Genomic DNA, 15,159 nt, shown 5'->3' on the forward strand with positions numbered 1-15,159 from the left:
TGGAATATGCAGCTTGGAGACCACCTCCACACATTCCGAAAGGTAAGTGATTATGTGTTTTGGCAGAGTTTCTCCGACTTTACATCTCAACTTTTTGGCTATCTGAAATGGCCTAGTGAGGGATTTCGCTTCAGAGTTGGGGGGGTGGGGGGAAGTGGAGAAACATGCAGAATGACTACAGAGGAAGTGGGTGAATGGAACTGTGGAGGCAGAGTGTGAAAGGAAGTAGTCCAGATGGCAGAGAAAGCATGAGGGTCAGAATGGAGAGCAGTTGATCCCAGAACTGAAAGGAAAGAATCTAATGAACCATGTGACGGAAAGTGCAGGATGGAAATTGGCAGGGGTAATGTTCCCCAGTGTTGCAGGATGCAGTACCAATACAGTGGACATACAGCAAAGGAACTGAGAGCCCAACTCCTCCACAATGAAAAATGGAACTGAACTATACCCCATAAAGACCATGCACGTCCCATTGCTGTCCCTTTGATCCAGTGTAGAGTTGAAAGAAAACGTCTTCAATGCGAGAGCCTTTCAGCATTTACTAAGCTTTGATGAAATTACCTCAATCACTTAAAATACTGTACAGTCCAAGTCAACTTAATTACCACCCCACCAGCCTACGGACCCAAGGTATTGCCCTCCGCAATTTCCGTCACTTACAACACCTTCCTTCTCTGCCTTCCCCAAGGACCAGTCCCTCTGGGACTCTCGTCTACTCACTCTTACCACTAATCCCCTCCTTAGTATCCATCTTTGTAACCACAGGAAGTATAGCTCTTTCGACCATACCTCCTCCCTTGCCATCATTTGGGGCCCCAAACAGTCATTCCTAGTGAACTTCACTTGTGAAATTCCATCAGGTGATGCCATTGTAGCCTTCTGTACATCGGAGAGACTGGGAGATTGATTCACTAAGCACCTACACTTTGTCTGCAGCAATAATAGGGAATCTCCCAATGGCTGACCATTTCAATTCTGCTCCCCACTCCCAGGCCGACATATCTGTCCCTGGCTTTGTACACTGACAAACCAAGACCACCCGTAAACTGGAGGAGCAACACCCAATATTCAGTTGGCCCCTCTCCAAATGGAGAGTATTAGCACAGACTTTGCCAGTTTCCATTAAGCCACTCCCCGTCTCCCTTTCTTCCCCATCCCTCTGCCTCCTTTCCTATAGCGCTCAAACTCCAAGCAGAGCTAGCCCTTCCCCTTTTCACCTCAGCTTTTTCCCTCATGTTCCCCCTCCCACCTTCACCCATGACCTCTTGCCTGTGGGTCATTACACCTATCGCTGCCTGGCTTCATACCTTGACGAAAAGTTCAGGCCTGATGGTTACGTATCTTTATCTTTGCCACATAAATAACACTGATTTGCAGTGTTTATTCAGCAATTTTTGTAAATTTGTCAACATAATCCTGCTTCATACAATAAACCTACCATCCTGAGTATTAATCTCTGATATTTGCCACATGCCATCTATGGTAATTGCAACTTCTGCTTCAAGACAAAGTCCTATTGATGAAGAACTCAAACTCAAAATCTTATGCATCCTTCTCTTTGCTGTAGGAAGTACACCATTTGACCAGCTGAGTTTCTCCAGAATTGGTTTTACTTCATTATACACCAAATCAATATCTCAAGACAGTTCTCAACAATCAGTTTAAGTAAAAACTTCAAAATAATAAATGTTTTTTTCTGCAATCCAATTAAATTTATTCTTTTCCTTGAAAAACCTTTCTACCCACTGCTGCGATCAAGAAACAATGCACTATTTATGAACAGTTAATTAAAAACAAGATTCTCAAACTAACGCTGCATATTTGTGAAAAATAGTACATTTGCAATTTGTAGGCCTAAAGCCTTGAACCTTCCTGAAAAATCAAAAAAATCTGTGAACACAGGTTTTGAACTGAATGGCTGAGAAAACATCCACAATAGGTCTATGGGCACCATTTATATCACCCCATGATTCCGTAGTCAATATTATTTGCATTATTCAAGAAAAGGTACCAGGCCCAAACAAGTCAGTGTATGCACTTAGGAGATGTACCATATATACTTCCTTGAATTAAAAAAAAAAGCACTGACACTGCAAACATGAAAAATAAAATGGCTGGATACACCCAAATATGAAAATTAGAAAACATGTTTTAGTACTTTGGATGCACTCGAACATTTTCAATGGAGGCTTACAGGACAAGAACTCACTCTCCACCCTCTCCATTTTATCTATTTACCCCAGGCAGACTGGGCCATTTCACACTGCATTCCATGAATTGTTGAATGTCTGTTACATTGCCTTTGTGCTGAATTAAAGATGTTCACATCAGTGCAGACTAAAGTGAATTGAAAATGGAAGTTAATTATTTTCCAGTAGTAAACTCGCCTGAAAACTAATACAAGGTTCCACTATAAAAAAAAAATTGCTGTTTACTGACTAGTTTGATTCCAATGAGAAATGATCAATGATATTTGAAAAGGAAATTATAATTTCTACATATTCATGCAAACTTTCAACAGAATACAAGAAAAATAATTTAAAATTACAAAACGAGCACAGGTATGGAAGGAACACTGAAATGTACTGGGTGGGGTTTAGGTTAATTGGGTGTAAACTAGGCAGCATGGACTCACTCGTGGGCTGAAATGGCCTGTATCTAAAAAAATTACAAGATGGTATTATGGATTTGTCCAACATTGTTTTCACTGGATTAAGATTTTCTATCCAAAAAATTAATAACGGACACCCATTCAATGATAAATTTTACATAATTTATTAATTTAGGATACTCACTGACAAAAGGCAAAGGAGGAAAAACCCAACACCCAACCCCAACCAACCAATTTTCCCCTGCAGCCGCTGCAACCATGTCTGCCTGTCCCGCATCGGACTTGTCAGCCACAAACGAGCCTGCAGCTGACGTGGACTTTTACCCCCTCCATAAATCTTCGTCCGCGAAGCCAAGCCAAAGATTAATTAGATTAAAACACAATTTCTTACATTTTAATGTTGAATATCTGTTTTCTTGTTTCTTTGAAAATAACTGAAATTTTAAAACCTCAACATTACACTTGGAAAAATATTATTGGGCAAAAGACACACCCAACAGACAAGCATATACAAAAATCACAGGCATAAGGAAATGAGAGGGAAACAAAAGCTGATGATGCTGGAATCTTGAGTGAAGTGAATTCCTGGAGGAACTCAGCAGGTCAGACAGCACCCATGGGTAGAAATTACATTTTGTATTAGCAAGCATCACAAAATCCCAAATGTGCCGTCAGATTCCAGAAACATTGTGCCAAAGTAAAATCAAAGACAAACCTTGCATCTTCTTGTAACACGGGAGTTAAGTATTCCAGCAGACAAAGCGACATTCCCATTCAGTCCAAGAAGCTGTTCTCTCACAAATGCCCAACAACTCCATTGCAAATCTCATGCACAAACTCACAGGTGAGGTAATTTGGGAATCAGCCGGCACATCTTTGGGATTGGGGAAAAGCACCCATGAAAAGGTCCAAACTTCACATCTTAAGGACTGAAACTGGGTAGCTCGCATCATGTAGTAACGGTAGTAACTCACTGATCTCAAACTTAGTTTTTCAGCATAATTGCCCTTTACTATAATATCTCAAAGTTAGAGACGGGTAGATTATTGAACTCTGAAACTAAATAACCTGAGGCAGAGATTTCCACTCTCCATGGTGGGAAACATCTTTTGTCCAAAAAGGATAACCCATCACATTTAACTCCGAGGAAACATATCCTTAACATTAATCTCTCAGAATCATATTCATCCTTAGCAATCAAAAACTTATTCTTCTAACCTCCAATAAAATGCGTTGTTGCTCTTTGATAAATTAAGAGGTACTGTACTAAATCATCACAGCTCCTGGAGCAACCATCTCATAATATCCAACAATGACTAATTATTCTGCTGACAGAACTTACTTTGACCGTTCAAACTACAAGACTTCCTTAAAATCTTGTATTCACACGAGGAGTCACGTGATGGAGTAGTGGCTGGTCGAGTGGAACCAGCCCCCTCCAGAGAAAAGAAAAAAAGTTTGTAAAAACAGAGCTCAATAAACATAAAATACAGGAAGAGAAAGATAAAGTTACAAAGAGACAGAAGATGGCCCCCAAAAGAGAAAAAGTAAGAATAACAGAAAAGGGAAGAAAGAAAATCACTGGAGAAGAAGGCGGCCTTACCTGCACGTCGGAGCAGAGAGCCACTGTGGAGAGGAGCGGCCAATCTCCGATGTTGGTAAGACTCCAGAGGAGCAGTGTCCTCTTGATTGGCAGACTTTAAAAATGGCTCTCAGAGCTAAAAGGAGATGCGCAACTGCACATGCTCCAAGAGTTGCGCATGCACAGTGCTCAAGTAAAAAAGGTTAATGCCGGTGGGAGGGGGACCCAGCTGGGGAGCGGCCAGCTGAGAGATGCCCAGTATCAGGGCGTTCGGCTGGGGGAAGCAAACAAGAAAGAAGAGTGGTTAGAAAGAGAATGATGGGCAGGAAGAGGATGAGCGGCAACGGGGTGACCGGCAGGGGGATGGCCTGCAGCTGGAGACTCAGCAGCTAGAGGCCCAGCAAAGAATGAAGATACACAGATACAAAGAGAAAACAGATACAGACACAGAAGAAGAGGAGGAAGACCAAGAATTTCAAAGGTAAAATAGAAGGACAAAATTTAGATAAAGCCTTTTTTGAAGAACAAATGAGGTCATTAAAAGAATGGCCATCATTAGAATTTAGTTCAATCAAAAAAAAAATGAAAAAAGCTGAAGACAGTATGCAAAGCTTAGACTTGGTCATGATTGAAATAGGGAAAAGAGTAGAAAATGTGGAGGAATGAGAAGCTGCTGTAGAAATGGAAATAAATGATTTAAGAGGGAAGTTGGAAGAAAGCGAAAAAAATTAAAGACAAGATTTATTGTCACCAAAAATTGACGTATTGGAAAACTACAGTAGGCGAAACAACATAAAAATAGTGGGCCTGAAAGAAGGCAAAGAAGGGTCAGATATGAAGGAATTTATAAAAGGATGGATCCCGAAGGTGCTGGGAAGGACAGATTCACATGAAGAAATAGAAATCAAAAGGGCACACAGAACACTAATACCGAAACCTCCACCACATCAAAAACCGAGATCCATATTGGTAAAACTTCTAAGATACAAGACAAGAGAGAACATACTGGAGCAGGCAAGAAAGAAGGTTAGAGAAGATAATAAGCCATTGGAATACAAAGGACAAAAAAATTTTTTTTACCCAGACATAAGCTTCGAACTTTTAAAGAAGAGGAAGGAATTCAACACGGCAAAAACAATCTTATGGAAAAAAGGTTATAACTTTATATTAAAACATCCAGCAGTACTCAAAGTATTTATTCCTGGGGAACAGAATAGACTGTTCTCGGACCCAAAGAAAGCCCAAGAATTTGCTGAACGTTTGCAGGACAGAAGAGAGGAAGGGGAGTGACAAGAAGGAAGACCAGCAAGAAAATATACAAAAATATGTAAAAATATAAAGATAATGTATATATAAAGATTTATAGATGGATAAGAGAATGGGAAAAAAGAGAAATTTGTTATATGTATAGGAAAATAGTGTACTCTGGGGGGCTGGGTGTGGGGGAATAATGGTCACTGCGAAATCGGTTGATGCTAGCGAGTAAGTTTGCAAACCAAATGAAAAGGGAGTGGTGGTTGCTGTCAAGGGACAAGGGGGAAACCAAGGAGGGGAGGTTCATTTGGGGTTAAAGGGTTATTGCTTGTGGGGGGATTGTTCGGGTATTTCCTATCTTAAGTGCGTTGTCATATATTGAGATTAAAAAGGAAAACGTTAAAAAAATAGTAATGGAAAAAAAGGGGATGGAGGTGGTGAAGAGGCAGAAAAGAAGTGAAAATAAAGATACAAGATGGCCATGTTGGACTATATGATTATAAACATTAATGGAATATATAACCAAGTTTAAGTGTATCCCGAAGGGGGAAACAAAAATCACAATTTAAAAGACAAAGTTACAATGTTTGAAAAAACCTGGGAACCATATACGGAACATAACAGAAAGAGCAGGCCTCGGACCACCACCACTTAAAATGATAAGAAGATTTAATGTGTATAAGTAGATGATACGTCTTTTTTGTTTGTATTCCTTTTGAAAAATATATTGTTTTAATGTATTTTAGATGTTCAATATTTACTGATTTTGGAGTGGGGTGGGAAGGGGGGAAAAAGAGAAAATGTCACTGAATATTTAAAAAGATGCAAATAAATATATTGGTTGATATGGTTCATAGTGCAATAAATAAAGAATTACAAAAAAAATCGTGCATTCACAGAAGTACAACATATTCTTGAAAAAAAATGTGGAGAATAAAGATACCAGTGACAAAGATGAGATTTGCTATCCAGCTATGATTGATGAACAGAAAGGGTGGCAAATAATGTTTGAACAAAACTGGAGTTATTTAATCTGGTACAAAGATAATGAATTTCACTCAAGGTCTTAAGATTAATATTCACACATTACCCCATTATTAACCAGTTTGCTTTCTAACTTCCATTACAATTAGCCTAATTCAAATTCCCCAGCTTTTATACTGCTTCTAGATTGAAGGGCTGTTTCTAGATTACAATTCCAACAAAAAAAGATACGCAATCATACCAAAGAGAGGTGCCGGGGGGGTGGGGGGTGGGAGAGAATCTCAATTATTCCACCTTTTACATTGTTCCAACCTCAATTACATGTCACAAACAAATGGCAAGTCCCATTCTGCATTCATCTTAAGATTGAATAAAAATACAACTTGCATTTATCAATAAAGGAGCTGGTAGATTGAAGATAAAATAAAATCACTCGGGCTCATTGTAGCATGGCACCAACCCCCACCCCAGCTGGCAAACCCCCCCACCCCAGCTGGCAAACCCCCCCACCCCAGCTGGCAAACCCCCCCACCCCAGCTGGCAAACCCCCCCACCCCAGCTGGCAAACCCCCCCACCCCAGCTGGCAAACCCCCCCACCCCAGCTGGCAAACCCCCGCACCCCCACTCTTCTCTCACCCTCCCCCACCCCTCCCCCCACCAGCCAGCCACCCCCATCCACCCTTTCTCCCTCTCCCCCACACCCCCCCCAGCCGGCCACCTTCCCACCCCCCCCCCCAGCCGGCCATCTTCCCCCCCCCCAGCCGGCCACCTTCCCCCCCCCCCAGCCGGCCACCTTCCCCCCCCCCCCAGCCGGCCACCTTCCCACCCCCCCCCCCCAGCCGGCCATCTTCCCCCCCCCCCAGCCGGCCACCTTCCCCCCCCCCCCCAGCCGGCCACCTTCCCCCCCCCCCAGCCGGCCACCTTCCCCCCCCCCCAGCCGGCCACCTTCTCTCCCCCCCCCCCAGCTGGCCACATCCCCCCCCCCCCCGAGCAGGCCACCTTCCCCCCCCCCCAGCCGGCCACCTTCTCTCCCCCCCCCCCAGCCGGCCACCTTCCCCCCCCCCCAGCCGGCCACCTTTCCCCCCCACCCAGCCGGCCACCTTCCCCCCCCCCAGCCGGCCACCTTCCCCCCCCCCCCCAGCCGGCCACCTTCCCCCCCCCCCCCAGCCGGCCACCTTCCCCCCCCCCCCCAGCCGGCCACCTTCCACCCCCCCCCCCAGCCGGCCACCTTCCACCCCCCCCCCCAGCCGGCCACCTTCCACCCCCCCCCCCAGCCGGCCACCTTCCACCCCCCCCCCCAGCCGGCCACCTTCCCCCCCCCCCCCAGCCGGTCACCTTCCCCCCCCCCCCAGCCGGCCACCTTCCCACCTACCCCCCCCCCACCAACCCCCCCCCCCACCAACCCCCCCCCCCACCAACCCCCCCCCCCCACCAACCCCCCCCCCCACCAACCCCCCCCCCCCACCAACCCCCCCCCCCCACCAACCCCCCCCCCACCAACCCCCCCCCCCCACCAACCCCCCCCCCCCACCAACCCCCCCCCCCCACCAACCCCCCCCCCCCCCACCAGCCGCTGACACTCACGGGGTCTGCCCTTCGCCGATTCCCGGCACCGCTGACGGCGGTTGCTCGGCGGCTCTGCCTCCTTGCCGGCGGCCGCTGGGCCCTGGCGCGGCTCGCTGCCCCAAGCCCGCTGCTGGCCCGCCAGGCCGCCCTTGACTCCCCCCCGTTCCTCACGGCCGCCGTCATGGGGCCCGATCACCGCCGGCTCGCTCTCCATGACCGTCAAACGAGCGGCGCCCAGCACGATATCACTGGCGGGTTCGCCGCCCCGTCACTCGGGCACCGGAGATGGACGGCCGCCTCATCCAATCACAGCTCGCCGTCCACTGTGACCTGACCAATCAGAAAAAGAGGCAGATTAAAACAAAACACAAATCTGTGCGTCTTAATATTGCGATACGTCAATGTAATTATAGGCACAGTCCATAATCTATTCCCACTGTGTAAAAACCCAACGATTAATTGTTCAGAAGATCATTCCAGCCCTCCCACTTGATTGACGTCAGAAGGAACCTATGGTTGTCACCTTATTATCGCTGACCCGTCAATTAGTGAGGTCCCGCCTTTTCTTGTTAATCTTCAGGGAAGGAGCGACCCTCTTAATTTCACAATGCAACAAAAGGACGTTTGGGCCATTTTGGGCGATGAGCTCCAACGAATTACGTCACGCATGAGAGCGGGGCGTTGCGGTGAGTGAGAGAGGCGAGGAGAGAGGGCGGGGCGCGAGGTGAGTGACATGGACAAGGGGCGGGGCGGGGCGCAAACGTGAGTGACATGGACAAGGGGCGGGGCGGAGCGCTAAGGTGAGTGACATGGACAAGGGGCGGGGCGCTGCGGTGAGTGAGAGAGGCGAGGAGAGAGGGCGGGGCGCGAAGGTGAGTGACATGGACAAGGAGCGGGGGTGAGCGCTAAGGTGAGACATGCGCTAAGGTGAGTGACCATGGACAAGGGGCAGGGCAGAGCGCTAAAGTGAGACATGGACAAGGGGCGGGGAGAGCACTAAGGTGAGTGACATGGACAAGGGGCGGGGCAGAGGGCTAAGGTGAGTGACATGGACAAGGGGCGGGGCGGGGCGCAAACGTGAGTGACATGGACAAGGGGCGGGGCGGAGCGCTAAGGTGAGTGACATGGACAAGGGGCGGGGCGGAGCGCTAAGGTGAGTGACATGGACAAGGGGCGGGGCGCAAACGTGAGTGACATGGACAAGGGGCGGGGCGGAGCGCTAAGGTGAGTGACATGGACAAGGGGCGGGGCGCTGCGGTGAGTGAGAGAGGCGAGGAGAGAGGGCGGGGCGCGAAGGTGAGTGACATGGACAAGGAGCGGGGGTGAGCGCTAAGGTGAGACATGCGCTAAGGTGAGTGACCATGGACAAGGGGCAGGGCAGAGCGCTAAAGTGAGACATGGACAAGGGGCGGGGAGAGCACTAAGGTGAGTGACATGGACAAGGGGCGGGGCAGAGGGCTAAGGTGAGTGACATGGACAAGGGGCGGGGCGGGGCGCAAACGTGAGTGACATGGACAAGGGGCGGGGCGGAGCGCTAAGGTGAGTGACATGGACAAGGGGCGGGGCGGAGCGCTAAGGTGAGTGACATGGACAAGGGGCGGGGCGCAAACGTGAGTGACATGGACAAGGGGCGGGGCGGAGCGCTAAGGTGAGTGACATGGACAAGGGGCGGGGCGCTGCGGTGAGTGAGAGAGGCGAGGAGAGAGGGCGGGGCGCGAAGGTGAGTGACATGGACAAGGAGCGGGGGTGAGCGCTAAGGTGAGACATGCGCTAAGGTGAGTGACCATGGACAAGGGGCAGGGCAGAGGGCTAAAGTGAGACATGGACAAGGGGCGGGGAGAGCACTAAGGTGAGTGACATGGACAAGGGGCGGAGCAGAGGGCTAAGGAGAGACATGGACAAGGGGCGGGGCAGAGGGCTAAGGAGAGACATGGACAAGGGGCGGGGCAGAGGGCTAAGGAGAGACATGGACAAGGGGCGGGGCAGAGGGCTAAGGTGAGACATGGACAAGGGGCGGAGCAGAGGGCTAAGGAGAGACATGGACAAGGGGCGGGGCAGAGGGCTAAGGAGAGACATGGACAAGGGGTGGGGCAGAGGGCTAAGGAGAGACATGGACAAGGGGCGGGGAGAGGGACACCTAAAACAAAAGCTATTTTTGTCCTAAAACAAAAGTAGCTGGCTCTCGCTGGGTTGCAAAACCTCAATTCCCTCCATGACTTTTCATGTTCATGATTCCACTCCCATTCAAAGTTCTTTTCTGTTCGTCTTCTCAATGGAGCCATCTTTTCTGAGATATGAATTTACCCATATAGTTGATCATTCCATTAAACCCCTGTATGTCCTTTTTGCATATTCCCAATGGTGGACACCTTTCTGGGATCTGGTCTGATGCCCTCACTGCCAATAATATCTCCTACAAATGTTAGTTCAGTCACTCCAAGCTGGCATTTCTCTCTGTTCAGCTTCAGGTTTGCTTTCCTCATTGCTTCCAGCATTTTCTTTAGTCTCTCATCATGCTCCATTCTTGTGGTTCCCCAAACTATGATGTCATCCATTGAGGTATCAACTCCATCCAGCTACTCTTAGACCATTTGGATAGTTTTGTGATCCACTTCAGGAGCTGAGGCAATTCTGAATGGTCACCTTAGGAATCTGTATCTGCCAAATGGACTATTGAACATGCTTCATCCAATTTCATTCAAATCCTGATGATGCATCTAACTTGCTGAAAAACTTTTCATTTGCAAATTGTGACATGATTTCTTCATGCGTTGGAAGCTTAAAGTGTTCTCTCTTTATTGCTCTGTTTAGATCCCTTGGATCCAGCAAAATCTAAGCTTTCCATTCTTTTTGTCCACAACAACGAGTGAACTCACCCACTCCATTGGCTCATCTATCTTCTGAATCATGTTCAGACTTTCCATCGTGTCAAACTCTGCTTTAATTGCTTTTGAAGCACAAATGGAACTTTTCTGCATGGATGGTGGCACACGTTTAACCACTCTGATCGTGTATTCTCTTGGAAGGCAGCCTAGACCCTGAAATAGGTCATTGTACTCTTTCACAAGTTCATCATAGACTGTCTTTCCTTCACTTTCCACAATGAGGACTTTTTACCAGTGTGGCGTAGATAAAAGTTCACAGCTCCTGTTCGATTATACTTGGCTGCCAAAGTGGCTGACACAGAGCAGGAGACACAATATGCAAGATCTGCAATGGAGGCTTGCAGCCTCATGGCCTGCCTCATGGTCCCAGGAGGTGATACCGGTTGTCAGTACAGCACACTTCTAGTGAATCCCAGTTCACTACATTCACCCCTTCCTTCAGAATTAAGGGTCTGTGAATGAAGAGAACAAGGATCAGAAGCCGGTAATAGACACAGGAGAAATATTTACAATATATTTACAGATTCAGGTGATCTGTGGATGTGGAGACACTGGTGGAGCGCCTTAGCTCCGGGAGCCTTGGGCTCCTTGAGTCTCTTGGTCCGCCTGTGATGGGCTCCAGCTTGACGTTAGAGGGAGGTTCACTCTCCTCTCGAACCGGGACCCTGAGTGAGAGTAGGGAGAAAAAGCTCAGTAGCTTGTGGGGCACCTGAGGCAACGGGTGACATCTGTGGGTTTAGCATAGAGCAATTTCACCCTTTCCACCAGGGGTTCGGTCTTGCTTCTCCTCATGTGATTCCTGAGAAGGACCGGACCAAGACTAGTGAGCCAGGCTGGGAATGTAGTCCCTGATGCCATCTTCTGTCGAATTTAAACATCTCATGAGGAGTGGCATTGGTCACAGTGCAGAATAATGACCAAATTGAGTGGAGCGCGATAGGGAGGACATCCTGCCATCGCGAGTCTGGAAGGCCTTTTTACTTCAGGGCAAGTTTGTCCATCTTCCAGATTGTGGCATTCTCTTTTTCAACCTGCCTGTTTCCCCGGGGGTTATCACTGATAGTCCTGCTTGATGCAATGCCCCTCACCAGCAGGTACTGACGTATCTTGTCACTCATGAAGACTGAGCCCCAGTTGCTAGGAATATAGCCGGCATACCTGAACAGGGCAAAAGTGGAGTCCAGGGCCTTCATAACGGACGAAATTAGATGTTCTTGTTCGTGGAGGGGAGAGGTCCCTTAAAATTGATGCTGAGCCGCTTGAAGGCCCTGGATTACCTAATCGGGTGTGCTTTCGCGGGACGAGAAAAGTCCAGCTTGCGCTCAGCACAAACCTGGCATGACCTGGTCATTTCCCTGACATCTTCTAGTTGAGTAGTGCATGTTGTGGGATTTGACAAAATGAGCCATGCGGGTGACCCCTGGATGGCAGAGCTCATTGTGTATGGTCCGCAGTTGACTGGTGTGTGCGGAGGCACAGCATCCCCTGGACAAAGCATCTGGCGGGTTGTTAAGGACCCCTGGCCAGTAGGCGATGTCAAAACTGTAGGTGGAGAGTTCAATCCTCCAGCTTGCAATTTTGTCATTCTTGATTTTTGCCCTCTTGATATTGACAGAGCGCTGGTCTGTAAGGAGCGTAAATCTTCTACCAGACAAGTAGTGCCTCCAGTGCCTTACGGCTTCTACAATGACTTTTCCACAGATGGGTTCCGGAGCTCGTGGCCTTGAAGTATCCGTGAGAAAAAGGCAACCGGCCTGCCTGACTGATTGAGGGTAGCGGCCAGGGCTACATCCGAAGCATCACTTTCCACTTGGAAAGGTACATTCTCGTCTACCACATTCATAACTTCAGAGGTAATTAAAAGCCGTCTGGGCTTTGACTGAAAGGGGGAAAGTGGTGTCCTTTAAGAGGGGACGAACCTTGTCAGCGTATTGAGGGACCCACTGCACGTAATATGAGAAATATTGTGTTCTGATTATGATAATATCTCCTCAAAGCCTTTGTGGGGAAGCTCAAACAGGGGGGAGCATCATATCAGGGTCTGGGTCAATGACGTCATTCTCCACCATGTAGCCAAGGATAGCCACTTGTCTAGCCCTCAATACACATTTGTCAGAATTGTAGGTGAGATTCAGGGCTTTCAGCATGTGGAGAAAGCTCTGGAGATTGGCATCATGGTCTGTCATGGTGTGGCCACAAATAGTGACATTGTCGAAGTAGGGGAAGGTAGCCTTCAACCCGTACTGGCCCGCCATCTGTCCATCTGCTGGTGGAAAAAAGAGATCCCATTGGTAATACCAAAAGGGACCCTCCGGAATGGATAGAATTGACCATTAGCCTCAAATGCCATGTACAGGTGGTCCTCAGAATGGATTGGCAGCTGGTGATATGCAGTTTTCAGGTCAATGGTCGAATTGACCCGATACTGCGCGATATCGTTCACCATATTCGAAATGCAAGGGAGGGGATATGCATCCAGGAGTGTGTATCTGTTAATAGCTTGGCTCTAGTCGGTCACGAACCTGGACTTGTTTTCCCCCTTTAACACCACTTGTGCTCTCCACGGGCTGGTGCTGGGTTCGATGATCCCTTCCTCCAGCAGGCGCTGGGTCTCCATCTTTATAAACTCCCTGTCTGCCACGCTGTACCTCCTGCTCTTGGTGGCGATGAGCTTAGAGTCGGCAGACAAGTTTGGGAACAGAGTGGAGAAGGGCAGGGTGTCGATGTTGAGCATGGAGAGGCTGCAAGTGGGTCCTGGTTTTGAGGGCCTTCTATTCCGAACCATTACAGGGGAAGGGGACCAGGAAACTCCAAGGTCACACTTTTAAGGAGACACAGGAAGTCCAGACCCAACAGTACCAGAGCACACAATTCATCTAAAATATACATGTGAAATTTATAAAATTTCTTCAAATGACAGGTGAACTATACAATATTTCTGTACATGTGCTGAATGGGACTGGGACTCTAGGAAGATTCGGTAATTAGAGGGTACATTTTTAAGTTATATTTTTGAACAGTCTGTGAGTCTATGAAACTTTCTGTGGAGCCTGTGTCAATCAGGCACTTGGTTGAACGTCTGTTTACCTTCACCATCACCATCGAGTTGCTGAGCTGGTGAGATCTATTCTGGTTGAAGATCAGCGATGCTAGGTTGCTGGAGTTGCCATGTTCTTCCCTCAAGTTGCCCCCTCTGTTCTGAGTAGGTGCGGCAAAATGGCCGCCCTCCTTCCTCCTCTGACTATTACGAAGCTGAATTCAAGATCAGGCCGCTGCAAGATGGCCTTCGAACCTTTTCCATAGGCGGCAGGTTGCGCAGCAGGCAATCTTGGGTGAGTCTGGAGCAGATGACTTGTGGCTGGAATCGGATTCAGGAGTGGTACAGGCTGAAGACTTTCCCGGACCTCCCCTTGCATAGCAGATCCTCGCCCATTGTCGCTTCCACCCACAGCTGCAGCATGCCGAGTCTGGCTGGGCAGCGGGCACAGGGGTGCTGTCCCTTGCGACAGAAAAAAGCACTCCTGGCTTGGGACGTGGCAGCCATTAGAGCAGGGGCCGCTGTAGCGGGAGCAGCCGGACCTTGGAGGTGCTCACCTGACAGCGTGAGTTCGCTCATCCTCAAGACTGGCCTGTTCCAGTGATTTAGCCAGCTTGACATGGCTAGCGAGATCCTTCCTTCCCAACTCGAGCAGTCGGTGCCTCATGTACCTCGAGTGCATCCCTGCGACCAGAGTGTCCCGGATCTGTTCATCTTCCTGGACTCAGACCGAAGCAACCTGCACTTCTTAGCCAGCATCCGCAGATCCAGCAGGTAGTCATCAATCGACTCTCCAGGCCGTTAGCATCGTAGGGTGAGTCGGTGCCTCGCTAGGACCTCGTTCGGGGCGTTCATGTAGCGGGCTTTCAGCTCTTCAACAGCAGCCTCATACATCGGCCAGTCTCGGACGACTGCGTACACCTTCATCCCTAACCTTGAGATGAGCACCGACCTCCGGAGCTCATCTGTATCTTTCTTTGGCTTGGCTTCGCGGACGAAGATTTATGGAGGGGGTAAAAAGTCCACGTCAGCTGCAGGCTCGTTTGTGGCTGACAAGTCCGATGCGGGACAGGCAGACACGGTTGCAGCGGTTGCAGGGGAAAATTGGTTGGTTGGGGTTGGGTGTTGGGTTTTTCCTCCTTTGCCTTTTGTCAGTGAGGTGGGCTCTGCGGTCTTCTTCAAAGGAGGTTGCTGCCCGCCAAACTGTGAGGCGCCAAGATGCACGGTTTGAGGCGTTAT

At 48.8% G+C, this 15,159-nt stretch overlaps 1 protein-coding gene and 1 long non-coding RNA gene across 10 annotated transcripts in view; one reads left to right on the forward strand and one right to left on the reverse strand.

Moving 5' to 3' along the window:
• LOC138757005 (pantothenate kinase 3-like) overlaps positions 1-9,091 on the reverse strand; it is a 130,384-nt gene extending 121,293 nt beyond the window's left edge. Inside the window, exons 1-2 of one of the 8 annotated variants that reach the window (XM_069923572.1) lie at positions 8,522-9,091; positions 8,017-8,328 (exon numbers count right to left, since the gene is read on the reverse strand). In XM_069923572.1, coding sequence (XP_069779673.1) covers positions 8,017-8,212 — 196 coding nt within the window. In that variant the 5' untranslated portion in view covers positions 8,213-8,328; positions 8,522-9,091. The remainder of the gene's footprint in view (positions 1-8,016; positions 8,329-8,521) is intronic. The other 7 variants (XM_069923567.1, XM_069923570.1, XM_069923569.1 and 4 more) reach the window with 7 other exon arrangements.
• Positions 9,092-9,592: 501 nt separating this feature from the next.
• The window catches only part of LOC138757009 (uncharacterized), a 75,819-nt gene continuing 70,252 nt past the window's right edge, over positions 9,593-15,159 (forward strand). For both annotated transcript variants that reach the window (XR_011353276.1, XR_011353275.1), the window contains exons 1-2: positions 9,593-9,646; positions 12,585-12,701. This is a non-coding gene — a long non-coding RNA (uncharacterized lncRNA). The remainder of the gene's footprint in view (positions 9,647-12,584; positions 12,702-15,159) is intronic.

The sequence above is a fragment of the Narcine bancroftii genome, chromosome 3 (genome assembly GCF_036971445.1).
Source record: "Narcine bancroftii isolate sNarBan1 chromosome 3, sNarBan1.hap1, whole genome shotgun sequence".
NCBI classification, from domain to species: Eukaryota; Metazoa; Chordata; class Chondrichthyes; order Torpediniformes; family Narcinidae; genus Narcine; species Narcine bancroftii.